We start from the raw sequence: 27,573 nt of genomic DNA on the forward strand, positions 1-27,573 counted from the left end.
GTTTACTTTTCATATGTAAAACTGTACAAAAGAAAGTCATTTTAGGATAAAGCCAATATTACTTCCCAATGCCACCTGGACCCCCCACATAGTATGTTATCATAAATAAACAGCAGTTGAGTGGTATGTTCTTATTCTTATTGTAGAGATCTGCATGTATCATTCTGTTAAACATGAGATCAAATATACCTACTATATCTGCATACTATTTAGAATATAGTACTATTTAGAAATTAATTTTAATATACTATCATCATTATTACTACTATTAAATTTAACTATTCAACTTTTGAAGTACATTGTGTAATGTTGACTCAATGAACATTCATAGTCTTAAAATACAGGAAAATATTTTTTTAGAACCTCACAAGAATGTTTAAACATACCACTTACCTATCCCTAGGGAGAGCAGTCCATGCTAGACTATGTGATGTTCCAGCAGAGATTTGCTGAATAGCTATGCCATCTAAGCCATTCACTTTCTTTGGTTTAGTAATAGGACCTGTGGAATTTCCCTGGCCACACTGCCCCATGGAGTTATTGCCCCAGGCATAAACTTCATTATCTAAAAATAGGACAAAGGTATACAAGGTAAATTTAAATGTAACACATTTATTGATAACATTCTTTGAAAACAAATGACTCAGAACACTTGTATTCCCTGCACTAAGGAGGCTAAGGCAGGAGGACTTAAAGTTGGTACTTTAAAGTTAGGCTATAAAGATGCTACCTAAAATACTAAAACAAACAAATAAACAGGACTTTACCATGAGAAAGAGACAAACAATGACTATCTCCAATAGAAATATCAACTATTCTTGTGGCAGCCAATTCTTCAATGAGCTTGGGTCTCAAAGCAGTAGCTTCTGAAGAACCACAACCTAGACAAGCCCCACAACCCCAAGCATAGACCTGAAAAGACAGAAATACAGAACACATCAATTCCAAAGACAAGTAGACTATAATTAACTAAAATTATCAAGGAGTGTGATAACTTACTGATGTTAAAGTAATATAAAATATTAAAATAATAGTTAAGTGTTTTGGTCACTCTGAAGATGGTCATGGTACCCTCAGGAGACGGATCAACAAAGACTGCTGAGAAGCAAACAATCAGCCAGTAGCTGCCTCACCTGATCATCCCCACTCTCCAAACAATCCTCTCTAAAATACACACATCCAAAAATAGAAATAGTGCCGGGCGGTGGTGGCGCACGCCTTTAATCCCAGCACTCGGGAGGCAGAGGCAGGTGGATCTCTGTGAGTTCGAGGCCAGCCTGGGCTACAGAGTGAGTTCCAGGAAAGGCGCAAAGCTACACAGAGAAACCCTGTCTCGAAAAACCAAAAAAAGAAAGAAAGCAAAAATAGAAATAGTAAACCACTAGCACACCTAAGAAAATTAACAGTAATTTTTTCTTAGCAAATATCTGCACCTTGTTTGTTTCATTGGAAAAAAATAGCCAGGCTGTGGTGGCGCACGCCTTTAATCCCAGCACTCAGGAAGCAGAGGGATGTGGATCTCTGAGTTCAAGGCCAGCCTGCTCTACAGTGAGTTCTAGACCCTGTCATGGAAAACCAAAAAAGAATACAGAACAAAAAAAAAAAAAAAAAAAAAATGGGGGAGAGGGTGCTGTGAGATGGTCTGTATGTCAAATTGCTCTGATTGGTCAATAAATAAAACACTGATTGGCCAGTGGCCAGGCAGGAAGTAGGTGGGACAGGGAGAGAGGAGAATTCTGGGAAGCAGAAGGCTGAGGTAGAGAGACACTGCCAGCCGCCGCCATGACAAGCCGCATGTGAAGACACCGGTAAGCCACAAGCCACATGGCAAGGTATAGATTTATGGAAATTGATTAATTTAAGCTATAAGAACAGTTAGCAAGAAGCCTGCCACGGCCATACAGTTTGTAAGCAATATAAGTCTCTGTGTTTACTTGGTTGGGTCAGAGCAGCTATGGGACTGGCAGGTGACAAAGATTTGTCCTGAGTGTGGGCAAGGCAGGAAAACTCTAGCTACAAGAGGGAGTAAGAGAAAGTCCTATCTAAAATAAGAAGGAAAAAGTCATTGTCATTCATTGTGCTGTCTTCAAACACCCAGTATATAAACAGATGAGCAGCTAGGCGGTGAAAAGAAACTGGCCACAGGTAAAATGAAAGAAAGACAGGAGATCCTCTGCTAAAGTTACCACTAACTGGCTTGCACTTGGCTAATACTGTCCAACTAAGCAGTTATGGAAATACTATCTTAAAATTTCTACATATTGCGGGACAGTAGTGGCACAGACACTTGGGAGCACAGACACTTGGGAAGCAGATGCAGATGGATCTTTGAGTTTGAGCCTGGTCTACAGCATAAGTTCCAGAACAGCCAGGGCTGTCATAGAAACTCTATCTTGAAAAACCAAAACCAAACCAAAAACAAAAACAAACATTAAAAAAACCACTTCTGCTTGCATGTTTCTTACATGGCAGACTAGACTAAGAACTGATAAACTGATAATGTAAACCACAAAACTGATTTTAACTATCACTCACAAAGAATATGTGAATCAGCAGTCAGATACCTCCCTGAATACTTTTGTTATTAATTAATAACAAAATGAGTAGTGGTTGACTTAGGCTGACCAGGAAAGAACACATGAAGAAAAGAGGAAGATGAAAGGAGGAATGACTGCCAATATGACAGTCAGCAAACTGAACAACTTTTTCTTTCAATTGGCTTTTGATTATATTGACTCCTATCTTTATACCATAAAGGCTTTTTCTGTTATTATTTTTGTTTTGCCTTCAAATTATTTTAGGAAAGACAGGTAAAGACAGATTAGATGTCTTCATCAAAACAGAAGATCATATATTTACACCAATTACCAGAAAACATACTTAAGACAAGTATAGGTATAAGAGAACTCCAGCACAACAAAGGCCTATTCAAAGACTAGGAACTAAATACCAGGAGGGAAACATTACTGAGACTAAATGACTCCAAGTCCAATACAGTACTAGTATTCAGTAAGGCCCTCTCAGTTTTCTTCTGACCATTCTTTTAGCTGAGCACTAGACTAAGAATATTTGTAGCTCAGCCGGTACAATACTTATTTAGCATGCAAAATGTCCTGGGTCTGATCTCAAAAACTACAACACACAAAAAAAACATACTTGTCTTGCATTTTAGGCATTATATCATGCTGAAAAAAAAATTACCTGCATTAAAACCTATGAGTTACATCTGGTAGAGATTTAGCACTGAGTAGGCCTGAGGGAACCGAGAGACAGATGGAGTGAAAAGCTCTACAGGTGTACTAGTAACAGAATTGCTCAAAGTGTCTCCTTCCACTTCATTTTTTGTAAATATCCACACTAGACTTTACATAACCTAATATGTTCATGATCCGATTATTCTATATAGCAAGTAATTTGCAAATTCCTTTGGAGTATAATGTAACAGATTTACTGTTTATTGTTTACCACCAACAGTTAAACATAAGAACTTAATATTCAAATAATTATCTTACACAACCATCTGGTACACAAAGCAGAAATGATTTCCTCTCTCATAAAAAGGAAGCATATGACACTGAAGGGAGGTCTGAGATTGCCTGTGGATATAAATCAAGTAAGTGAGCACTTGTTGATTTTCGTTCGTGAATTTTACTACAAAGCCCACTGTGAGGAACACTTGAAAGATCATATATTTATACCAGTTTTTAAGTATGTATTTGACTCTATAATAAAATAAAATAAATAGTTTGTATTAGATTTTTCAGCATTTGAAACACTCATCTCTCAAAAAGCAACAAAATTAAATGTGAATGTCAGTTTTGCTGGTCATCTTCTTTGTCCTGGCACACAATGGGATCCTATGTTCAAGGCCAAAGTGGCTGATGAACACCAGGAGGGAAACACGGTCACTATTCCTCACTGTGCCTGGTCCTCATTGGTACCACCACACTTTCCATCTGGAGGTGTCCTCTTTACCCTCTTTTTTGATTATCTTACTTTTTTAGTTTATACCATGGTCCCCTTAAGTTTTTGTTTTGTGTTCCTCCACTATTCTATAATAGGAAGGAGCCTTTGGGTGCCTCAATGATTGGGCGAGAGGGTTAAAGGGTTCTAAGTACTAAATGAATTTATCAAATCAACTTACTTCAAAGAAAAAAGGGATGAAAGAAAATATATTCAGGTCACACAAGCAGGTAAGAAAACCTGGCTCCTTTTCATCTACTACACTTGCAACAAAATAGTATTTTTATCTTAATATGTTGCCTTAAAACGTCTTTCCCTTATTTCTAAATTTGAAATGATCACTTTTTAGTTACCTAGTTCATTGAAATACTCTCTTTCATGCTCATTCCTCAGGCCTACCTGCCCCGTTGATGTCAAAGCAAGTGAAGACTGGCTCCCAGCACAAACTTTGCGAATAAACATTCCCTGTAAAGCTTCAATAACTTTGGGTTTATATACTCTGTTGGTATCACCATGGCCAAGTTTGCCTACACACATAAAAAAGAAAACCATATTCAAGTTAGACAAATTTGTTTAAGCCTGTTCTTTTTTTAAGCACTAAAATTAATAAGTACTTTAATTTTTATAGCAAAAGCTAGACAGATGTAGAAACTCATTCCTGATAGCAGAGGGCATTAACAAATGAGCATGTCTGTTTCAAGAAAGTTAACCATCAACAACTAATGGCCTTTTGTGTCTTCCTCTCAATCAATAAAAACTACTTTAAAGAGACAGAAATTTTTTTTTATTTCTTTGTCCCCCTTTAAGTCATATAGCTAACTTTTTCCTTTTTTAGAATTAAAAAAAAAATTTTAAGATTTATTTTTAATTGTGTGTGTGAGTGGTGTGGGGGGGAGGGGAAGAGGGAGGGAGGGAGGGAGGAGAGAGAGAGAGAGAGAGAGAGAGAGAAAGAGAGAGAGAGAGAGAGAGATATCAGAGGTATTGGATCCCCTGGAACTGGAGTTACAATTAGTTGTGAGCCACCTGATGTGGGTGCTGGGAATCAAACTCGAGTCCCCAGAAGAGCAGTTCTAGGGAGCATTTTAGCCACTAAGCCATCTTTCTAGCCCTTTATTGTTTTTTTATTATTATTATTTTATTTTATTTTACAATACTATTCAGTTCTACGTAACAGCCACAGATTCCCTGTTCTCCCCCTTCCAGACCCCCTCCCCTTCCCCCCAGCCCATCCCCCATTCCCACCTCCTCCAGAGCAAGGCCCCCCCTGAGGACTGAGATCGACCTGATAGACTCAGTCCAGGCAGGTCCAGTCCCCTCCTCCCAGATTGGACTGCTACTTACTTTATTTTTATGAATGTTTGAATATGTACATGTGGGTTCCCAGGGAGGCCAGCGAGAGTATAGAATCACTTGGAGCCACAATGACAGGTGGTTGCAAGTTGCTTGATGTGGGTGCTAGGAACCAAACTTCTCTGAAAGAGCAGCAAGTGCCCTAACCACTGAGCCATCTCGCCAGTGCCTGTATTTCTAACTTTAAATGTGTTGACGGACTAACTAGGCATTGTAACACAGGCTTGTAATTCTACTGCTCAAAAAGCAGAGGCAGAAGAATAGCTGCAAGTCTAATGTCACACAGCCAGACCCTGTCTTTAAAAAAAGACAGACAGACAGAACGCCAGGTACTTTAATCCCAGCACTTGAGAAACAGAGGCAGGCAGATCTCTGTGAGTTCAAGACCAGTTTGGTCTACACAGAGAGACCATGTCTCAAAAAAATACATATATAAAAATAAAAGATTTTGAGGCCAGCCTGGTCTACACAGTAAACTTCAGGCCAGAAAGGGATACATACACCTTGTTTCAAAAAAGAAAAAAGTGCTTGCAGTTTATAAAGAAGATTCCATATAGAAAATGATTGAAAGGAGGAAAATGATTAACATATAAATGTAACCTTGTACAAGTTTGCATTCCCACCAATAGTGGAGGAGTGTTCCCTTTGCTCCACATCCTCTCCAACATTGACTGCTATCAGTGTTTTTGATCATAGCCATTCTGACAGGTGTAAGGTGGTATCTCAGAATCGTTTTGATTTGCATTTCTCTGATGACTGAGGATGTTGAGCATTTCTTTAAATGTCTTTCAGCCATTTGTGAGTCTTCTTTTGAGAATTCTCTGTTTAGCTCTTCAGCCCATTTTTTAATTGGATTGTTCAGTACTTTGATGTCTAGTTTCTTGAGTTCTTTATATACTTTGGAGATCAGTCCTCTGTCATATGTTGGTGGGAATGCAAACTTGTACAACCACTGTGGAAATCAGTATGGCGGTTTCTCAGAAAATTGGGAATCGATCTACCTCAAGACCCAGCCACACTCTTGGGCATATACCCAAGGAATGCTGATTCACACCACAAAGATACATGCTCAACTATGTTCATAGCAGCACTATTTGTAATAGCCAGAACCTGGAAACAACCTAGATGCCCGTCAACTAAAGAATGGATTAAGAAAATGTGGTACACAATGGAGTACTACTCAGCAGAGAAAAACAATGACAGTATTAAATTTGCAGGCAAATGGATGGAACTAGAAAAAAATCATCCTGAGTGAGGTAACCCCAACCCAGAAGGACAAACATGGTATGTACTCACTCATAAGTGGATTCTAGATATAAAGCAAAGAACAATCAGACTGCAACCCACAGAACCAGGGAGGCTATATAGCAGGGGGGACCCTAAGATGACTGTGGCTTATAAGAAGTTTGGTTTTACTCAATTACTGGGCAAGCCTCAATGAAACATTTCACAATTAGGATAAGAATTTATACTGTATCAAGCTGATAACAGAAAAATAAATTTAGAAAGTGAAAAAAAAATGTAACCTTACTAGAAATCAATAAAATATAAATTAAATTATACTATTTTTACCTTAAATTATTTTTTAAGTTATCATTTTTTTGTTTGGTTTAGTTTTTGTTTTTTGAGACAAGGCCTTGCTAGCCTCTAACTTTCAACCCTTTTGCCTCAGCTTTGTGAATCCTAGAAGAGCAGCAGGAGAGAGCCACCACACCCGGCTAAAATGATCTCTTCATACTTAGTACTGCTGGCCTATGTGTATACGCATGCACACAGAGTAACTAATTAAGTGGACATAAATCTGCTCACTCAGTGCAGAGGTTTCTTTTGTTTTGTCTGTTTTCCTGACAGACTTTCTTGTTTCCCCATGTTGTGGGGCAAAGAAGGAAAGAGCACTGATTTTAACACTGGAAAAAAAAAAAACTGGGAGACATCTTGCAACTCAACAATGAGAAACTTATTTTATAAATTGTCCTACAGATAATTGTAATAGTACTTTAGGCCTTTTTAAAAAATAGTATAGTGACCACCGGGCGTGGTGGCGCACGCCTTTAATCCCAGCACTCGGGAGGCAGAGGCAGGCGGATCTTTGTGAGTTCGAGGCCAGCCTGGGCTACCAAGTGAGCTCCAGGAAAGGCGCAAAGCTACACAGAGAAACCCTGTCTCGAAAAAAAACCAAAAAAAAAAAAAAAAATAGTATAGTGACATGCTTATTGATATCCATAAAATATTGCTACATCAGAGCCAACAAATTATAAAATAACATATATGAACTATATAGGCCTACTTTCGCTTTCAAAACAGACATTTATAAATGTGCATATATTTAGCAATCTGTCTACCAATATGTTAACAATAGTTAAAATAACAATTTATTTGGAAGAAAAATTTTTTTGTTTATGTCTGTTCATCTACATTTTAGTTTTTTTTATACAAAACATACATACTGAAAAAGATTTTCTTCTCAATTTTTAAGAAAAAAAAAAAAAAAAAAAAAAGCCCAAAGTTACCAAGTTGTTTTTACATACCATTGTCTCCTCCTCCAAAAGACCACACAGTTCTTCCATCTTTGGACAAAGCAATCGTGTGTGAACTTCCACAAGAAACCTCTCCTACATTGCTAATGTCTTTTACTAATGTTGGAATGTTACGGCTGTTACTGTCTCCATGACCTTAGATAAAACACAGAAATAATGTTAACTCCTTTTCTCCAGTTTCACAAGAGTAATATGCCAGTGGTTACTTTTAAATGCAATTAAATAAAAAAAAAAAGAGAATCATCTCTATCTGCTCTCCCAGGCTCCTAGGTGCTCCCCACATGGGGGAGACAAGCACATTAACAAGTCATTAGGGCATTCTAAGTTTCTGTCACAGTTTACCTTAATCTGCCTAATAACACACCCATGTTAACTTGTTTTCACTGACCAGTACACTATAAACTTCAGGGTCATGATGTTATGTTTCTTATTTCTGAAACTACAACGCCTGGTTACAATGCTTAGAGATTTCATTACATCTTAGATAATAGCGCCAGAATCTAGGCAAAATTATCTATAGAAATACAACTAACTTTGAGTTTAAAACTAATAAAATAAATGGCCCATGAACTCTATGCTCACTGGTTCTTAGCAACTGATCATTTCTGCTCTGGGTGAATAATTCCAAATTTTAAAAACTCTTACCTAATCTTCCGAAGTCTCCTTCACCCCATGTATATAATTCACCATCCTCTGTGACTGCAGCACTATGTCTGTATCCAGCTGATACACAAACAACTACCTGGATTGCACATAAGTAAATATGATAAGCATAGAACTGCTAAAACACATACACACAGGGACATCAAAGGCATTATTACTCACAACTCATGTAGGAGTAGTCATAAGGATCAAGGCTACTGACTAAGCAATTACTTAAGTCCATGTTCTGCTTGATGAGCCCTGAACTCCGGCTTTGACCCAAAGAGGAGAATAACTTTTCTCAATCCAAAAAAGAGACATTGTAATTTCTAGCAAAGACATCAGTCTGATCACTAGCAGGATCAAGTCTTTACTGAAGGAGCTGAAGAGAATGCAACAAGAAACAATGGCAACTTTTTAAACCTAAGATTAACATAAAACCTCTAGTCTTTACTGACCAAGGAAAACACATTACATAACAAGGAACTCAAAAACTACTTGCTATTAACAATATAATTAGAATATAAGCTCACATTAAACTTCTCACAGCCCTTTTTGTCATCGAGAAATTATCTTTGATTAGTATAGTGGTTCTCAACCTTCCTAATGCTGCAATCCTTTAATACAGTTCTTTATGTTGTAGTGACCCCCAACCATAAAATTTAGTTGTTACTTCATAACTGTCATTTTTCTGCAACTATAAATCATAATGTAAATATCTGTGCTTTCCGATGGTTTTAGGCAACACCTGTAAAAAGGTCATTCAACTCCCCAAATGGGTCACAACCCACACACAGGTTAAGAACCACTGGATTAGTAGAATCAAGGCAGTAAGGACATATAACAATATACCCTGGGGATCACTTATACCTTCTAATACTGATCAATATCATCAGCTACTAAAAAAAAAATACAGAAAAAGTCAGTACCAATAACTCCCTGCTTTTTTAACTTCCAAAAATAAGAATTTATAAAGAAACTTAAATATAAAATTTTTTAAAATGTGAACACCCAATATATTCGCACTGATAAATTCTAAGATTTTTCATTTGTACATTAACTTAAAATATTGTTACTTTTCCATCATGACATTTAAACTATACTGTTATAGAAAGTGGATATTTAAAAGAATGTAAGTAGAGCAATGGAATTAAGAAAGAAGATATTAGGAGAACTGGAAAATCACAACTGTCTAGAGTAGTTAAGCAGCAAAAGCACCTTAGAGGTTCATATTCAGTATCTTTTCAGTCATTAGGCTCACTACCTTCAAACTGGCAATCCTAACTGTCTCTATCCAGAATTACAGATGTGTTGCCACACCCAGCACACTCTGTACCTTATCAAATATTTGCTGTTTACAAAGCTGCTTATCAAGTTTACCAAGTGGGATGTTACAAGATCCATTGCCTTTGATGAGTGAGTTGAAATAGTACAAGTCACAGCTGTGTGGTATTTATTTTATAGCCATTTGAGAATGTCTCATAATGGGAAAAATTTTATTATATGTATTCTGTTATAAAATTTAAAATTTTAAAACAGAGAAATCGCATAAGTCTGTAAAGAAAAGACAAACAAAAACAAAAAGTTCTGGAACCAATTATTTCAATGAGACTGTTGACAATCCCTTAACCACTCTGAATGCCTCATCATTCAAGGACTAGAGAGGTGGCTCACTCCAGAGAGTGTTTGTCATGAAAATATGAACCCAAGTCCAGTCACCAGGACTCATATAAAAGCCAGAAGTGGTGTGTGTGTGTGTGTGTGTGTGTGTGTGTGTGTGTGTGTGTGTGTGTGTGTGTGTGTGTGTGTGGAGTATACACACATACGTGCAGGCAAAACACCCCAATGCATAAATCTTTTTTGTTTGTTTGTTTTCTGAGACAAGGTGAATCTGTGTAGTCCTGGCTGTTATGGAACTCACTCTGTAGACCAAGCTGGCCCCAAACTCACAAGAGATCCGCCTGCCTCTGCCTCCCGAATGCTGGGATTAAAGGCATGTGCCACCACTGCCTAGCAAAATAAATCTTTTTTAAAAGATATATATTTGTTATTTTTTTTTATGGGGGGAGGGCAAGTGCATGTGGATATAAGTACCTATGGAGGCCAGAGACACTGCTCCCCCTTGGAGTTGATGTTACAGGGTAATTGTGAGCTGCCTGATTGAGTACTAGGAACAAGAAGATGGGTCTTCTGAAGAGCAGCATGCATGCTTAGCCACTGAGCCATCTCTCCAGCCTCCCAAAAAAAATAAATAAATAAATCTTAAAAAGTGCTATCTCTCCAGCCTCCCAAAAAAAATAAATCTTAAAAAGTGGAATGCTGTCCTAGAAACAACACCCAAGGTTGATCTCACATGCCCCCCACACGTAAAGAACTAAAGTTGAAATTAAAAAGAACTAAAATTGAATGACACATGTAAATGCATTCTATAACCTATAAAACAGATACACAAAAAGATAAGACAGAGTGGTAGACAAAAGATGACTCAGAAAAAAATGTATCAAAACTCAACCAATATTGTCAATTACTACACCAATGAATCTGATTCTTTTTAAACCCACAAGAGAGCACATACCTTTCCCTGCAGTGGGCCCTGGATAAGCTTGGGGTATTTCTGGGTTGAACTATTTCCATGTCCCAGTTTCCCATAATCACCATCTCCCCAGCTGAAGACTTCACCTTCTGTAGTAAAAGCTAAAGTGTGACCATCGGAGCCTTTAGATGATGAAACTTTTTTAATGGACCGGTGAGGCTCAAAAGTTAATTTTTTTAAAGTAGACTGATTATTGGAATCTCCAAGGCCCAGTCTCCCATAGCTGCCTTTCCCACAAGCTCTGACAGAGCCATCCGTAGAAATGACAAAAGTGCAATACTGTCCAGCTTCAATCTACAAAAGAACAACAGAATCTTAAGTTAGAAAATGTTTTGAGAGAGACAAGTATGCAAAACATCCACACACATAAAACTAAGCAAATCAAATCTCAAAAAAAAAAAAACCCTAAAAGATGAAAAAACAAAGTAAAAATTATATCCTCCTCTTATAATTGGAGAAGGGAAAAAAAAATTCCTACAAATTCTGTAAGAGTCTATTAAAGCAAGAATCATTCACATAAAAATGTATGTTCACATATTCTATACTCATAAGGAAAAAATACAATTTAATGAAAATAAAACAAAGCTATACACTGGACTACAAATATAAAGTAGAAAAAAGTGATAAGACAATGAAATGCCAATCTCAAAAAAGGAAAAATCCAGTTCTTATTAAGTACTACTTGTGTTGAATATAATAATAAAACCTGATGCCATTCATTAGCTTCTTATTTATTTATTTATTGTTATTTTATTTTATTTATTTATTTTTAGGATTTGGTTATTTTGAAACAAGGTCTCACTTGGTAGTGCTAGTTGGCCTGGAATTCATTATGTGACTCTGTCTCCTGAGTAGTAGCATTAAAGGTGTTTACCACCAAACCCTGCCTCACTAGACTTTTTCAAAATCTAGGTCTCAATTTAATATTTTGAATGTAGAAATGGTATCGATATTAAAAAATGTATTTTTCTGTTAAAATGAAGAACTGATGTGATATAGAAATAACAATGCTCAATCAAGCTTTTTGTTTGTTTGTTTGTTTTTAAAGACAAGATTTCTCTGTGTAACAGCGTTGGCTGTCCTGGAACTCACTCTGTAGACCAGGCTGGCCTCAAGCTCACAGAGATCTGCCAGGCTCTGCCTCCCAAGTGCTGGGACAAAAGCATGCACCACCACGCCCAGCTTCAATCAAGAATTTTTACTCATTGAAAAATATACTCAACATTACTTATGGCACAGAAGTATACACGTACACACACACACATCCCATCATCTATCAGTTCACAAGGAACACAGAGAACTTACGGTCTGAGCATCAGAGAAACTGGGAGCCAGTTTCGGTTGTAGTATTTTCTCCTGTGTGCCTTCTACCAACTGATGGCTGCTATTGCTGCCCCAAACATAGACTTCACAGGTTTCAGAGACAATGGGAGCATCGCCAGTCTGAATGCTGTCTGGGCTAGCACATGTTCTGGAGTAGTCAGAAGCCATTCTACAAACCTATTAAAAATTTAAATATACAAAATAACCAATATGTTATCAGTCTAGTTTTACATATTTTCTGAAATTATTGTCTTAACTTCTAATACTCTAAGCTACTCAGATCTAACATCATATCCAGCTTTAAATACAGATAGCTAGAATATTTAGCACAGAATAAATCACTAAAATGGGAAGAGGTAAATACACAACCAAGCCTTCTTAAATAAAAGTGTTATCACATACACTTTACAGAAAAATCAAAGTTCATAAAGACAAAGTAGGAGAAAAAAAAAAAACACTGATAAATCACCTTGACACAATGTTACTTTTTTCATATGCACATTCTTTAACACAGTCATTATAGTAAATACAGAAGTGACAAATGACTCGAGACATTCATGCAAAACTTTCTGCCCACTCTTCAAGCTTGACTAGACAATAATCCATCTAATAATAAAATCACAATTGACCACTTTCCTCTAATGGTCATTTAAATCCTTTATCTTTGTTATATAGACCATTTTTAAGAATCTGTAATTGGGCCAGGCATGGTGATGGACACCTTTAATCCCAGCACCTTTAATCAGAAGGCAATATCAGGCAGATCTCTATGAGTTTAAGGCCAGCCTGGTCTACATGGTGAGTTCCAGGATAGCCGGAGCTACTAAATGAGACCTTGGAGACCTTGTCTCAAAAAAGAGTATATAACTGTATTTTGTTAACTTCTTTAATAGGGAATCTCAGAAATGTGATTATATACACAAAAAAGACTATCTTATGATTCTTGGAACTCTATACCAACTTGCCTTCTAAAATGGTTCCATAGTATTTGGTCACCAGTAGTGCATAAATGGAGGACTGTCCTGAAAACAGTGATAGCCTACAACAACGTGATACACAAATGTATATAAAATCTAAGTCACAGCTTACTTGCAATGATTTTTTAAAAAAAGTAAGCTCCTCAACCAAAGCATAGGACCAAAGGTAACCTTCTGACTGCCCCAACCAAGGAATATATCAGAGTATCAGTCTCACTACAAACACGCTAATATTGTATATTAAGGTTTAAAGTATCTTGCAAATTGATGCTGCAGGAAAGAGAAATGCCATTATTTTAACTCCACATCTTCTATCAGTAGAGCTAAAATTAACCCCTCTATTTACTTTCTATATTTTCTGATATCAACTAACTTTTGCCCAACTGATATTTTACTATTGCACATAGACTCAATACAATAAACATATTATCTATCCTTGGTTCATAAGCTGGCTTTCTGGAGTTCATTACATATGGTGGAATGCCTTGCTCAGCCTTGATGCAGGAAGGAGGGGCTTGGTCCTGCCTCAACTGAATGTACCAGGCTTTGTTGACTCCCTATGGGAGGCCTTACCCTTTTGGAGGAGGGGATGGAAAGGTGGATTGGGTTGGCGGGTGAGGGTTGGGGAGAGTGAGGGGGGAGGCTGGGATGGAGTGGGAGGAGGGATGAAAGAGGGATCTGTGGTTGGTATGTAAAATGAATTAAAAATTTTCTTAAATAAATAAAAAAAAATAAACAGAACTATGACTGTAATTATTGTCAATTTATTTGTTTAAGGGTTTTTAAATAAATAAAACAAAGAAAAATCCTAAAGAGCTAATATGTGTTTATCAGCATATTAAATGGGAAGGGAGAGAAGAGTTTCCCTCAGAACCTTTAAATATAATGCAAAGTAATAGAGTAAGTATGTTTGACAAGGCTTTCCTAGAGAACAAGGGGACAGTTCTGAGGACATATAATTGCTGGTTTCTAGTAGAGGACCTAGAATTTCACTGAAGACAAAAGGAGGTAGCAAAAGAGTAGAATTGGTCATTTATAAATACCACTGTGATGAAGTCCTTCCTCACTTTCTCCAAAAAGGGGGGGGGTGTGTGTAAAAAAAAAAACTAGAAAAAATACTCATGAAAGTAATTTAAAGGAAAGCTGGAAGACGGTTGATAAGCAGGATTCTGTAAAAACCAGATAACAGAACCAGCAGCAACCCGATTCTCTAAACACTTCCAAATCTGCAGAGAAAAACTGAAGCCCCTATTTAACACTCATAATAAATTATGTGTGACTCCAAAAACCATAAACTAAAAGTAGGTGATCACAAAGCACCACCAAATATACACACAGTATACCATCCATACAGGAGGAAGCAATAGCGGGCCTGGCAGACCGCAGAACAAGAAGCCTACAACGGTCAGTTGGGTACATTAGGAAGAGCAATAGGCCAATCTAGGAAAACTAGTTATACCTTGGGAAAGTCCTGCCCTTTACACAGCAAACAAGACTAAGGGCTGCAGAAAACTAAGTTTTAAATGTCCTGGGTTCATCTAGCTCTTGTAATAAAAAAATAAATAAAATAAAAAACCAGCCAGGACTCCCTCCCAGGACAGAGCCCAGTGCCAAGGGGAAACTACTGGAGTAGACTGAAAGTGCATGGGATAGGAACAACAGAGAAAAGATGGAGAAAGAAGATGAAAGTGAAAAAGAAGACTGGGAAAACACCACTGTTTTAAACATTATACAAGAATAGAGAAAAGGAAAAACTGCTACCCTGAATCCCAATCCATTCTAAAGTTCAGGAAAACTAATTTCACATGAAGGCAAATAAGAACGTACTGATAAACTTTATCAGTGTGATCATAGTGATGGCTGGCTGTAATCCCAAGGCCCGAGAGACTAAGACAGGAGGATAACGAGTTTGGAGTCAGCCTGGGTCATAGACCCTGTTTCAAAAAACAAAAAGAAACACGGGGTGAGAGGACCCAATGGAGGAGAAGGAGGGTAGACAGGGGGAGGGAAGGAAGGGGGAACAAAGAGAGGATAGAGGAAGGGAGGAAGAGATGGAATACCATCCCCATAATAAAAATATGACCAAAAAACACACCCCCAACAGAAAATTGTGGCCTACTCCAAGCCAAAAGGGATTAAGAAAATCAAACAATGAGTGAAAGAAAAACACAAATCTGAATTTAAAATGCTCATGTGAAAACAGTGCTTGGCTCTAAATAGGACTGACATATCACACCTCTCCAGCCAAGGTTCGGAGTCTTCACTGAAGGGAAGATAAGAGTGTAAGAACCAGAGGTGCTGAGTAACTTCAAGGAAAACTGTTTTCTGAACAAAACAGGACAGTTACACATAGGAACTCACAGGGACTGTGACAGCATGCATAAGATTTGCCCAACACAAACCAGACAAAAATTCTTGCATGAAGAGGGACAAATGGGCATGAAATCCGACCTCTAGCTGAGGAACTAATGGACATTTGATAACTTCTGGGAGAGGGAGTCAGTTCCCTTTAATAATGTCAACTATTAAATAGGTCAATCAAACTCCAAAGCAAGCCTCACTTCTAAGAGTAGTTGGGCAACATAAACTGGACTTTGTGGATTAGAAAAAAAAGGTAAAATTCAAAATTGGGTGGGTAGGAAAGTGAGGGGTAAGTGGGTAGCTCTAGAAGGAGTTGGGGGAGGGAGAAATATGATCAAAGTACCTCTTATGATAGTCTCAAAGAATAAAAAAATATTTTAAAATTTGTAGAAGAATGAAGTAAAAATGTTTAATAATAGAAATGAAGACGAAAGCCAGGTGGTGGTGGCACAGGCCTATAATCTCAGCACTCAGGAGGCAGAAGCAGGTGGATCTCTGTGAGTTTGAGGCCAGCCTGGGTTATAGAGTGAGTTCCAGGAGAGGCACCCAGGCTACACAGAGAAACCCTGTCTGAACCCCCCCCCAAAAAAAATATACAATAGTAAATAAAAATAGTATGGGGCAGAGAGATGCTCAGCAGTTAAGAGCACTTTCTGACCCTCTAGAGAACCAGAATTTAGTTTCCAATACCCACACTGGACCACAATAACCGCAGCTCCAGGGGATCCAATGCCTTCCTCTGGTCTTTATAGGCACCCACACACATGGCATACATTCACATGACAAACACATACATAGATAAATGAAAATAAGTCTTTTTAAAATTAGCAGACAATGCTTTATGAGTAATGAAAAGATAAAAATGTTTTAGATATGAAAAATAAACTAAGAAAGTTTTGTTTTGTTTTGTTTTCAATAAAAGGTGACAAAGCTAGGTAAAAGACTAACATAAAACAGGAATTCTTCCCCAAAAAGGAACCAAGTAAAAGGAGTAAAGATAATATGAAAGACTATAATTTAGGGATACTTTTTCTGAAATAAAGAGATCTGAAACTACATACTGAATTATCACATTTCTAAGATTATCCTAGAATAAATAACATCACCATGTATTCTAGTAAAACTAGTGATCTTTAAAGAAAAAAAACCCTTTCTTTCAACTGCTTCTTATCAAAATAAGCATATGACACATACGGAAAAAAAAATCTTCAGACTTTGACATCTATGCCAAAAGAAACATATTTAAGATCTACTAGAAAAGATAATGTGGACCAATGATTCTATCAAAAGCAGTTTTAAAGAATAAAGTGCACAGCAGTTATCAGCATGTAAGAACTCAAGAAGCCAATCTTCTTATTCCTTTGCACCGTTATTGACAGTCTAGACAACAGGCTTCAAAGTCACAAAGAATAGAGAGGCTGGTAGGGCTAACACTGAATGAGGGTCAAAAGACAGAGACTTTGGAATGGTTGTATGTTCTACACTATAAACATGGGTGAAGCACAAAAAAAAGTGGTTTTTAGTAACCACATGGCAGTTGTTATTTGTGTGTGCTCACACATCTGTGTAATGTGTAACATGGTTTTAAAAAAGGATATTCTATTTCTATGATCCCTATATTCTTGAGAATCAATAATCTCCATTTGAAGAAAAAAAGACATAACTGTAATATAGGAAAGATTAAGTAAGCATCAGTAGCTCTGAATCTCAATGTATCAGTATGAACTCAGAAGGCATTTTGGCTTTAAATCAATATTTTAATCTATACCCCTCCCCTCCCCTCCCCTCCCCCCCAACTCATTTTCATTCTCCCTCCCCACTCTTCTCTCTCTCTGTAGCTAGGTCCACTACAAAATAGCCTAGAAAGATCAAATCAATAGTGAGTAAGCATCTCTAACACCCTGATTGTGGCTGAAAAAATCAACTTTCTCAATAGAAGAAGCCAGCAAATTTGAGGGGAGATGGCTAGCCAACTGCCTAGTGAAAGAAGTATACGTACATAAGCCAGAAACGACATAATGTTTAAGACAGCAAAAAAGCTATCAAAGATTAGCAGCCTCATGTCAGAAGAACCCAGGAACAATCTCAAAGAGACTACCATCTTGAAGAGACTATTAGCCAAAATGAAGAAATATACCATACAATAACTCCACAGACAAAACTCAGAGATTCAAACCTAAGAGTTTATATGGATAATTTTAAATGAAGTTAACTGGTCAAGTTTGTAGTATGATAGGGGTAGCAATTCATTCAACTGAAAACTAGTTAATAAAAAGTGAATGGAGAATTGGGTGGCATACACTTTGGAGGAAGAGGTAGGTGGATTTCTGAGTTTGAGACAGCCTGGTTTACAAGGTGAGTGCAAGACATCCAGGGCTGCTACACAGAGAATTCCTGTCTTGAAACCCCATCCCCAAAAAAAGTGAATGGGAGAATCGAGCATTTATTCTTTTTCTATATAAACTAGCAGAACAATCAGTTGATAAAGGAAGCAAGTCTCTAAAAAGTATTCCAACTAACAACTGGAGAAGAGAAAAAATAGAATTAGAATATCACATAACCACCAATACCCCAAAAAAGGGGATATGAACACATAGATTAAGAGATTTTAAAGACAAATTTAAGTGGGAAAAATTGAACTAGAGTCCAGGCACACACATGTGGCAACACAACTACAAAAAACTGCAAGGAAGTTAGTTTTAAGAGTCAACATAGTGCTTCCGTTGTGGACAAGTTAACGACCAGAATGTGAAAGGACTTGTGCATTGTTAGTGCGTGCATGCATGCATGTTGGCATGCATTATGACACTCAAGTAGAGGCCAGAGAACAATTTGAGGAGTCTGTTTCTTACTTCTACCATGTGGTACCTGGAGATTACACTCAAGTTGTCAGGTTCGGCGGTAAGTGACTTTAGCCTCTGAGTAATCTCAGCAGTTTAAAATTCTATTTTTTCTTTTTTTAAGCCTGGGTACTGATTAGAAGGGTATTTATTTTAGAACAATTCATTCAGGCACAGAATTGTTTATATGTCTTTCTGAATCTGTTTTACTCAATAATTCTTTTTCAACAAAAGTTACCAGTACATGATCCAAAACTTAAATGAAGGAGATACACTGAAAAGTATCTCTTTCGACTAAACACTGAGGTCCACCCTCCAGAGGCAACCACTGGCACCATTTTTCCTTGAGAGCTTTTCTAGAGATTACACGATAACATGTTATAACAAAGTCATTTTTAATGCAAAGCTATGAAGATTACATACCTCTTCAAAAAGACATAATGCTGCCTCATAGAGTGAACATAAGCCTTCAGATGTTCTAGTTGGTTCTCTCCACTGGCTCCGATCAGCAGACGAACCCTGTAATTAAACATTGCAGGGTACGATATGGAAAGGAAGCAGACATATATGTTAAAAAGCAATACTCTACAAAAATCTATTTGAAAAACTGTTTAAGTTTAGGTGTATTGTTACCAAATCCTAATATTAGGCCATGAAACCAACTAAAAGTGTTACCAAAACCTATTGAGTCAAATGATCAATTAAGCACCAATCCCTAACTGCCTCATTAAATAGTGAGAAAGCCATATAAATAAAACACAGGATTCGTCTTCAGAACAAATGCAGAATCTTGAATATAGCAGTCTACTTTTCAGTGGTATCCTTGATTAAGAAGGATATTTGACAGAGTATGCGACCTTGGGGAGAAGGAGGAGTGATTTCTGACTAGGTACACCTGCTATTTGTCCAGGAATGACAGGACAAGTAGACAAAAATTAGAAAGCCAGCAATAAAGTTAATCTGTTACATTTTACAGCTACTATAAGGGAGTCATTTGTGGGAAAAGTTTAACAATTTAACAGATGCAGGTTAAAAATTATATAATGCAGTCAGAAAAAAATATGGGTTTCAAAGATAGACTCAAAGATATAAGAATTGCTTAACACAGTACGTGGCCCAGGAGTCTGTGTTATATTATGATAGTCAATACATGTATAAATCCAGGCTAACACAGTTGCTTTACACCTTCAAGATTAAGGTAAATAATATCTTACTTCACAGATTAACATGACAATTGAAAAGAATATGCAAAGCACCTGATAGAAAACAGGCACTAAAATTAGTTCACTTCCTCCTTACTCCAAGTAGTGAGGAGCAGTGAATCAAAGAAGCTGAAAGGCATAGAGTAAAATATTCTTAAATAAAGAACAAAAGAACAAAACACATTATATAAAAAGTCATATATATATGTATGTATGTATGTATACATATATACACATATATGTGTATATATATGTGTATATATATGTATATATATACATATACACACACACACACACTATAAGAATTCCTTGAGCTTATAGAGCCAATTTAAATATCAAATCAGTTTGTGAATATATAAGCAAACTTATGCCCAGCAGGTATTAGATCCTGCAGTAATCCTAAGCACAGGGTGCAGGGGTAAGGAGATGAGGCAATGAAACTCAACAATGTTCTTAGATCACAGATCTTCTAGCTGCCTCTCTTCCCCATACATCAAGCCAAGCTCTCCTGCAGCCTAGTTCCAGGTCCCTGGCAGTTCGACGCCTCCGATTTGCAGCTTTAAGCAAGACTAACTAACCCCCTACACATATATACACACCTATATACGCAAGATAAATTTATGGTACCACACAGTACCTGACCTTACAGACTAAGCCAGACTAAATCATGTGGTGTATAAGTTTTTATAAGTTTCTAATTGGTAACACTCCTTACCAATTAGAAACTTATAAAAGTTAGAAACCCATGTTGTGTGGGTTCAAGGCATATTCTCATTTTCTCTTTCATTCTCATTCTTTCTCTCTCTCTCTCTCTCTCTCTCTCTCTCTCTCTCTCTCTCTCTCTCTCTCTCAATCCTCTATTCCCCCTCCCAATTCTGAAGGGAAATTTTGTGTCAGCTTCCTTCCTGAACCTGCTCTATCTGACGTGCATGTCTATTATAACAAATAGACATTGTGGAGAACAGTCTAAAGGCCTAGGGTACTTCTTTCCTTCTAAGGGAAAGGTGAAGAGTCTCTTACTAATTTTGTTCTAGAAGGAAATACACCATGGCAAGTATATAATTATATAGTCATGGTGTCTAATAATATCTTTTTCCCCCTCTTTGGTAACAAAAGCAATACAAAATGCATAGCTTATAAGAGGAATTGAGTGACTTTTCACAGGAATATTAAGATGAGCAGATGAACAGTATTTCAGATTTGAAAGGAGCAAACTCTTAAAGTATGAAAAAGAAAAATACAATGAGAAAAACAGATTTCCAAGTAAGAGGTGCAATAGTGACTAAGAAAACACATAGAGCTTAAGTGCTTCCCACAGCTGTTACCTGAAGACTTTTGTATTTAGATTACAACCTAAAGCTCTAGGTTTTAACCACAATTTAAGATTATAGACCTATGTCAACACTCTCTATCCCAACAAAGCACTACATGTTTTTATTTTTATTTAGCATTTAGGTTCAAATTTTCATAGATTCTGTCATCTAAAATCTTTAAGTACTTATCTGTAACATTACTTTTTAAATGAAAAATTTTTTTAAAAAGAAAATTAATGATAAAGTGATGCAATATTTACAGTTCAGTTTACAAATACAAAACATACAGTAGATGAAAAGTTAAATGCTTCTGATTTGAATGTGACTGTTTTAATGAAATATTTTATTAATCAAAAGCTTTGCATTTTACTTGGTGAAGGGAAAGGTTTAGAATATGTAAATATAACAAGTAGTATTTTTAGTGAATTTTAAATATATTCGTTAGGTTATATTGGGCAATAAAGGAAACATGAACCTCTCTCTCTCTCTCTCTCTTCCCCTCCCTCCCTCTCTCCCTCCCTCCCATCCTTCCCTCCCCCTCCTTCCCTCTCTCTCTCTCTCTCTCACACACACACACACACACACAAAAAGGCACCTATATATCACTGTGAATTCAAGGCCAGCCTGGTCTATACAGAGAATTCCAGGACAGCCAGAGATATACAGTGAGACCATTTCAAACACACACACACTGTGTACACACACACACACCCCAAAAAGCAAAAACAAACAACAAAAACCTGATCAACTTAACCTAACTGCAGTTATACCTAACTAAGTCAGTTTATAAGCATTTGAGCCTTAACACTTTAAAATTCAAATTTTATTCTTGGATTTCAAAGTTATTACATTCGGTCTTGCATATTCTTAAAATTTATCACATATATCTTTATTCTTTAATATGATATCCAAGGTTATGGTGGTGAAGGGATTCACTTCTATGGACAACAAACTCTTCACACTTTTACTTAGCTCATTACTTCTCTTTATTCAGGTCTCTGCTCAGAGGTCACAACTCAAAAGTCCCTCCCTGACCACGTTAACTAAAACAGCATACCTTTTCCCTCTCAACCTACCATTCTCTCTTTTCCTCTTAAAATGTCTCACCTGAAATTATGAATTTTTTCATGACTTATTTACTTTTATTTTATGTGTACAGGTATTTTGCCTGCAAGTATGTCTGTGCACCATGTGCATGCAGTGCCTGTAGAGACCAGTAGAGGGTGCTGGATCTCACGGAACTAAAGTTACAGATGGTTGTTAGCCACTATGTGGGTGCTGGGACCTGAACCTAGGTCCTCTGCAAGAGCAACAAACTCCTAACTGCTGGGCCATCTCTCCAGCCCCTAAATTCATGTGTTTCTTTCCTGATCAGCCTAGCAAGACATGAACTTTGTAGGAACAGAAACTATTTCTGAGGCTGTAGCCTCAGGTCCTAGAATAATACTTGACACACAGTACATAATTTTTAAAAACTGGAAAAGGCCTAGAATGGTGGTGCACACTTATAACTGCAGTACTTGGGAGACAGAGGCAGAAGGATCAGGAATTCAGGGACAGTCACAGTCACAGCAAGTTCAAGGCCAGACTGCAAAAAAAAAAAATAAATAAAATGTAAAGGATGAAATTGGAGATGCTATAAAAAAAATTGCCATACTCACTAGCCTAGGCCTCTCATTTTACACCTGAACTTACTAAACACAATGAAGTTAGGTAAATTCTCCAAATCCACTAAAATAAGCTAACATTTAAACTATAAACTTGGCTTCTGACCCAGGGGCCTTCACTGTACTAATTGTCCTATCCCTATAGATCAATATGTGCAAGTTTCTCCCCACAGAGCCCAAAAAATATTTAACCAACTTAACATAGCAAAAGAACGCCCAAATCACTTACAAGAGCCACAAACTCATTAAAAGCTTTGGTTGACTAGCCAGCAATTTGTCAAAGTTGATACTTGGGGTACATACCAATGAACGCCTCATCTGCATTAATATAGCCATAAAGCAGTCAAAGCTGATCATTCCTTCCTGGCTTGATAGTAGTTTGTTTTTCTCCATAGTATGTACAACTGCTGAAGCCCCCAAAGCCATTTCTATCCACTCAAGAAGATATCTCAAAGAGCCTCTCTGAGCTGCTAAGCCAAGCAGCAACTCAGAAGCTAATCTACGACCTAAAGTATCTGCCCCAGAATTGGGAATAGTTACTCCTTTAAGAAATGTTGTGACTTGTGATAAGCAGTCCAAGCCCATAGGAGGAATCTTGCTTTCGTTTGCTAAAGACAATGGAGGCAAAGAGCTCACAACTTCAATTGCAGTATGAATAACATCGTTGCAGAGACTGAGACCAGGTCCCGACACAGGCATCATCCAACTCTGTCTCAGAAGTGCAAATAATAAACTTAGACCGGTTCGGACACCCATTTCTATAAGTGCATCAGTGCTCGACCGGGGCCGTTCGCTGACAGAATGGACGTCTGCTGAACCAGAGCTGCTCTCCGGAGAATGCTGCTGCTGCTTCACTTTGCCTTTGTCATGGTACTTGTTAGAAAGTGCGTAGAAGACACGCTGCAGTACAAGCAATCGCTTCCGTAGCGCCCCAGCAAATGGAGAATCTGAACAGACCATCTTTGCTAGAGCCAGCTGGCTGCTAAGAAGGGCATCCAAATAATGGTCCTGCTCATCACTTGAAAGAGACTCACGTTCAAAGTCGGGCAACTGTGGTCCTTTGAGGCATAAAACCTGTTGAGGCAAAGGTACTACTTCCTTATTGCTGACCAGTTTAGAATACAAAACAGTAACTCCCTCTCTTGTAGCAATAGATTCACTGTCCTCTGTGATCCAGGAGCTGTTGAGATGTTCAAGCCATTTCAGTTTCACTGGTGGAACCATAGTCGCCATGTTGATTTAGTCTTCAGCCATTAGTTCTACAGAAGGAAAGGAGACAGTCAAAAACTAGCACAGATGATGCTTAAAATGTTTCTGAAATTCCATTTTTATATTACATTTAATGACTTCAAAATTGGTGAAATTAAATGAAGCCTGTGGTGGTTTGAAAGAAAATGGCCCCCAAAGGAGTAAAACTATTAGGAGGTGTGGCCTTGTTGGATTAGGTATGGTTTTGTTGGAGGAAGTATGTCACTGCGGAGGCAAGCTTTGAGGTCTCATATATGCTAAAGCCACACCCAGTGTTTCAGTTCACTTCCAAGTCAAGATGTAAGAATTCTCAGCAACTTCTCCAGCTCGTCTGCCTGCACACTACTATACTCCCAGCCACCATGCTCCCTGCCATGATGATAACAGACTGTGAAACTGTAAGCTGCCACCTCAATTAAACATTTTCCTAATAAGAGTTGCCATGGTCATGGTGTCCCTTCATAACAATAAAAATCCTAACCAAGCCTAAGTTTAGCTCATGGCCTATGCCAATGTTGTATCTTACCTTTGATAAATGCACCATGGTTTCATAAGACATTAAATTAGATGAAAATGGATAAAGGTCTGTGGAACTTAAAATTGCAAAACTTTAAAAAGTTAGTTTAGAAAATGGTATTTCATTCTTTCATTTTAAAAATAGAGCTGAGGGGTATGTTCAGTGGCAGAACGCTTGTCTACTATAATGTGAAGCCCCACATTTGATCCTAAGTGTAGAAGGAAAAAAGGGGTTTCTTTAAAAAAAAAAAAAGAAGAAGAAAGAAAAAGGTTTATTTATTTATTATCTATACAGAAGAGGGTGCCAGATATCATTACAGGTGGTTGTGAGCTACCATGTGGGTGCTGGGAATTGAGCTCAGGACCTCTGAAGAGCAGTCGGTGCTCTTAACCTCTGAGCCATCTCTCCAGCCCCAAAAAAGGGTTTCATAAACATGACAAAATTTTATATGATGATAAACCAGACCAGTGGTGGCACATGCCTTTAATCCCAGCGCTCAAGAGGTAGGAGATCTCTGTGTTTGAGACCAGCTTGGTCTACAGAGTGAGTTCCAGGACAGCCAGGGCTACACAGTGAAACCCCGTGTTTAAAAAAAAAAAAGAAAAGAAAAGATCAGATAGATAGATAAGGTAGAATATTATTTTAAGGTGTGTTACTTTTATTTATGATGCATTTGTTTAACCCTGTGAAGCTTTGTTACTGTGCCTATGTAAAACACCCGATGGTCTAATAAAGAACTGAACAGCCAATGGCAAGGCAGGAGAAAGGATAGGTGGGGCTGGCAGGAAAGAATATACAGCAGAAATCAGAGAGAAGGAAGAACTAGCCAGAGAAGGAGGAGGACATCAGGGGCCAGCCACCCAGCTACACAGCAAGCCACAGAATAAGAGTAAGATTTATAGAAGTAAGAGAACGGGAAAAGCCCAGAGGCAAAAGGTAGATGGGATAATTTAAGGAAAGCCAGAAAAAAACCAAAACAAGCTAAGGCCGGGCATTCATAATTAAGAATAAGCCTCCCTGTGTGATTTATTTGGGAGCTGGGTGGCGGGCCCCCCAGAAAGAGCAGAAATAAACAACTACAATAGACACAGACAGATAGATGGTGACAAAAAGAAACACAAGAAGAATTTTATTATGTTATATACCTCTTTTCATTCTTAAATTTGTTTCAAGAAAAGGAAAAGCAATTTCAAAAACTAAATCTGACATCACACAAAAGTGAGAGAAGTTGGGTGTGGCAGTGCATCCTTCAGTACCAGCACTTAGGAGGCAGAGAAAGGTGGGTCTCTGTGACTTTGAGAATAGACTATCTACATAGAATTTCAGGCTAGCCAGAGCTACACAGTGAGACCCTGTCTTTTGGGGGGGGGGGTGAGTGAGAGGATTTAAATATATCTCTAAGTTCTGAAACCCAGTACTACTTCACTGCCCCATATCCCTCCCTGGAAAAATGAATTCTAAATGCAGTCTATACATGTTCCCACTCTACCAAAGCATTTTTTTTTTTAAGAGAAGTGTGCCAGCACCTGCCACTGCTTCCTCCCCTAGCTAGAACCTTCACTTTAAGGTGATGATCCCTCTTTGCTGCCCATTAGAGCAGTTTACCTACTAAACTCCCAAGTAACAAGTTCTCCTCCAATTCAGTCTCCATCTCAGTACAAACCCAAACCTCTGTTTATATGCTGAAAGCCTCAAAGGGCCAATCTGATGTTCAACAACTAACTCCTTACAATCAGAAATTAAAGATCCACACGCCTTTAATCCCAGCACTTGGGAGGCAGCGGCAGGTGGATCTCTGTGAGTTCAAGGCCAGCCTAGTCTATAGAGTGAGTTCCAGGACAGGCTCCAAAGCTACACAGAGAAACCCTGTCTCAGGGAGAGAGGGGAAAAAAAAAAAAAAAAAAAAAAAAAAACTTTCACTCAATTTTAACTCCTTAGCATGCAACCTAAATCATCATCAGTGTTTGCTAAATTACTAATTGCAATTACTTCCCTCATTTAAATCATTTAAGTAACCGAAAGGGTTGTTACTGTCAGTTTCTCTAAACCTTAAGCATTTAGTGGTTAGGAACTATTGCCCCCACCCTTCCACGGAACTGAGGACTGAACCCAGGGCCTTGCGCTTGCCTGAGCTAAATCCCCAACCTCCAGGAACTATTCCTTACCCCAACAAAAGTATAAAACATTTTGCTACCAGACTTTGAGAGGGAAGTCTAATTCCAAATGCAAAACCAAGGAAGAGGTCACAAACAGCCGGACATAGTGACATGGACCTGTAATCCCAGCACTGAGGAGACAGAAGCAGAGGAACCATATGTTTGAGGCCACCCTGGACTACACAGTACCTTCCAGACCAGCCTAAACTAGGTAAAGAGACCTTGCATAAAAAAAGGAGATCTGAGCCAGGCGGTGGTGGCGCACGCCTTTAATCCCAGCACTCAGGAGGTAGAGGTAGATGGATCTGCAGCTTGGTCTACCCAGTGAGTTCCAGGACAACTGGGGCTACGCAGAGAAACTCTGTCTCAAAAAAATAAGGTTAAATTAAATTAAAAAATAAAAAAGGGTATCTGAATGAGTTGGTTGATAAAATCTATATGACAGAGAATTTTAAAAAAAACTCAGAAGCTGGACTCTCTCAAGAAGCTTGCACCCATCTTGACTTTATGCTAGCCTTTCATTGGCATCTCTCTCTCTCCCCCCCCCTTAATGCTGTGCTTCTTAACAAATTCTAAGTTTATTTCAGAAAGAATAAAAGATTAGAAGTTTTTCAACAACTTACTATAGAAAACAAAATCCTATGGAAAAAAGCAGCCAAGACCTGATCTCTTCCCCTGGCTCTCCTTTCAGGGCTACAGCTGTGATTTTTGATTCCTGGAAAAAGTCCCTTTGTATTTAATTTGCATATGCTGTTCTCTCTACTTAAGAACCTGCCTTCACCAAGTCAATATCTAGTGCAAGATCTCAGTTTAAACAGCCCAATACCAGAAACTTACTACTCTATACTAAGTAAGCCAACTTAATCATAAGTTAACTATCACTT

At 37.9% G+C, this 27,573-nt stretch overlaps 1 protein-coding gene across 14 annotated transcripts in view; it reads right to left on the reverse strand.

Annotated features, from left to right (window-relative positions):
* The window catches only part of Herc1 (HECT and RLD domain containing E3 ubiquitin protein ligase family member 1), a 161,501-nt gene that overhangs the window by 111,438 nt on the left and 22,490 nt on the right, over window positions 1-27,573 (reverse strand). For all 14 annotated transcript variants that reach the window (XM_037207386.1, XM_037207385.1, XM_037207384.1 and 11 more), the window contains 9 exons: window positions 23,072-24,027; window positions 19,010-19,105; window positions 12,391-12,585; window positions 11,068-11,379; window positions 8,496-8,592; window positions 7,842-7,985; window positions 4,363-4,490; window positions 768-912; window positions 394-565 (listed from right to left, as the gene is read on the reverse strand). In XM_037207386.1, the coding sequence (XP_037063281.1) occupies window positions 394-565; window positions 768-912; window positions 4,363-4,490; window positions 7,842-7,985; window positions 8,496-8,592; window positions 11,068-11,379; window positions 12,391-12,585; window positions 19,010-19,105; window positions 23,072-24,001 (2,219 nt within the window). In that variant the 5' untranslated portion in view covers window positions 24,002-24,027. The remainder of the gene's footprint in view (window positions 1-393; window positions 566-767; window positions 913-4,362; window positions 4,491-7,841; window positions 7,986-8,495; window positions 8,593-11,067; window positions 11,380-12,390; window positions 12,586-19,009; window positions 19,106-23,071; window positions 24,028-27,573) is intronic.

The sequence above is a fragment of the Peromyscus leucopus genome, chromosome 7 (genome assembly GCF_004664715.2).
Source record: "Peromyscus leucopus breed LL Stock chromosome 7, UCI_PerLeu_2.1, whole genome shotgun sequence".
In the NCBI taxonomy this organism is placed as follows: domain Eukaryota; kingdom Metazoa; phylum Chordata; class Mammalia; order Rodentia; family Cricetidae; genus Peromyscus; species Peromyscus leucopus.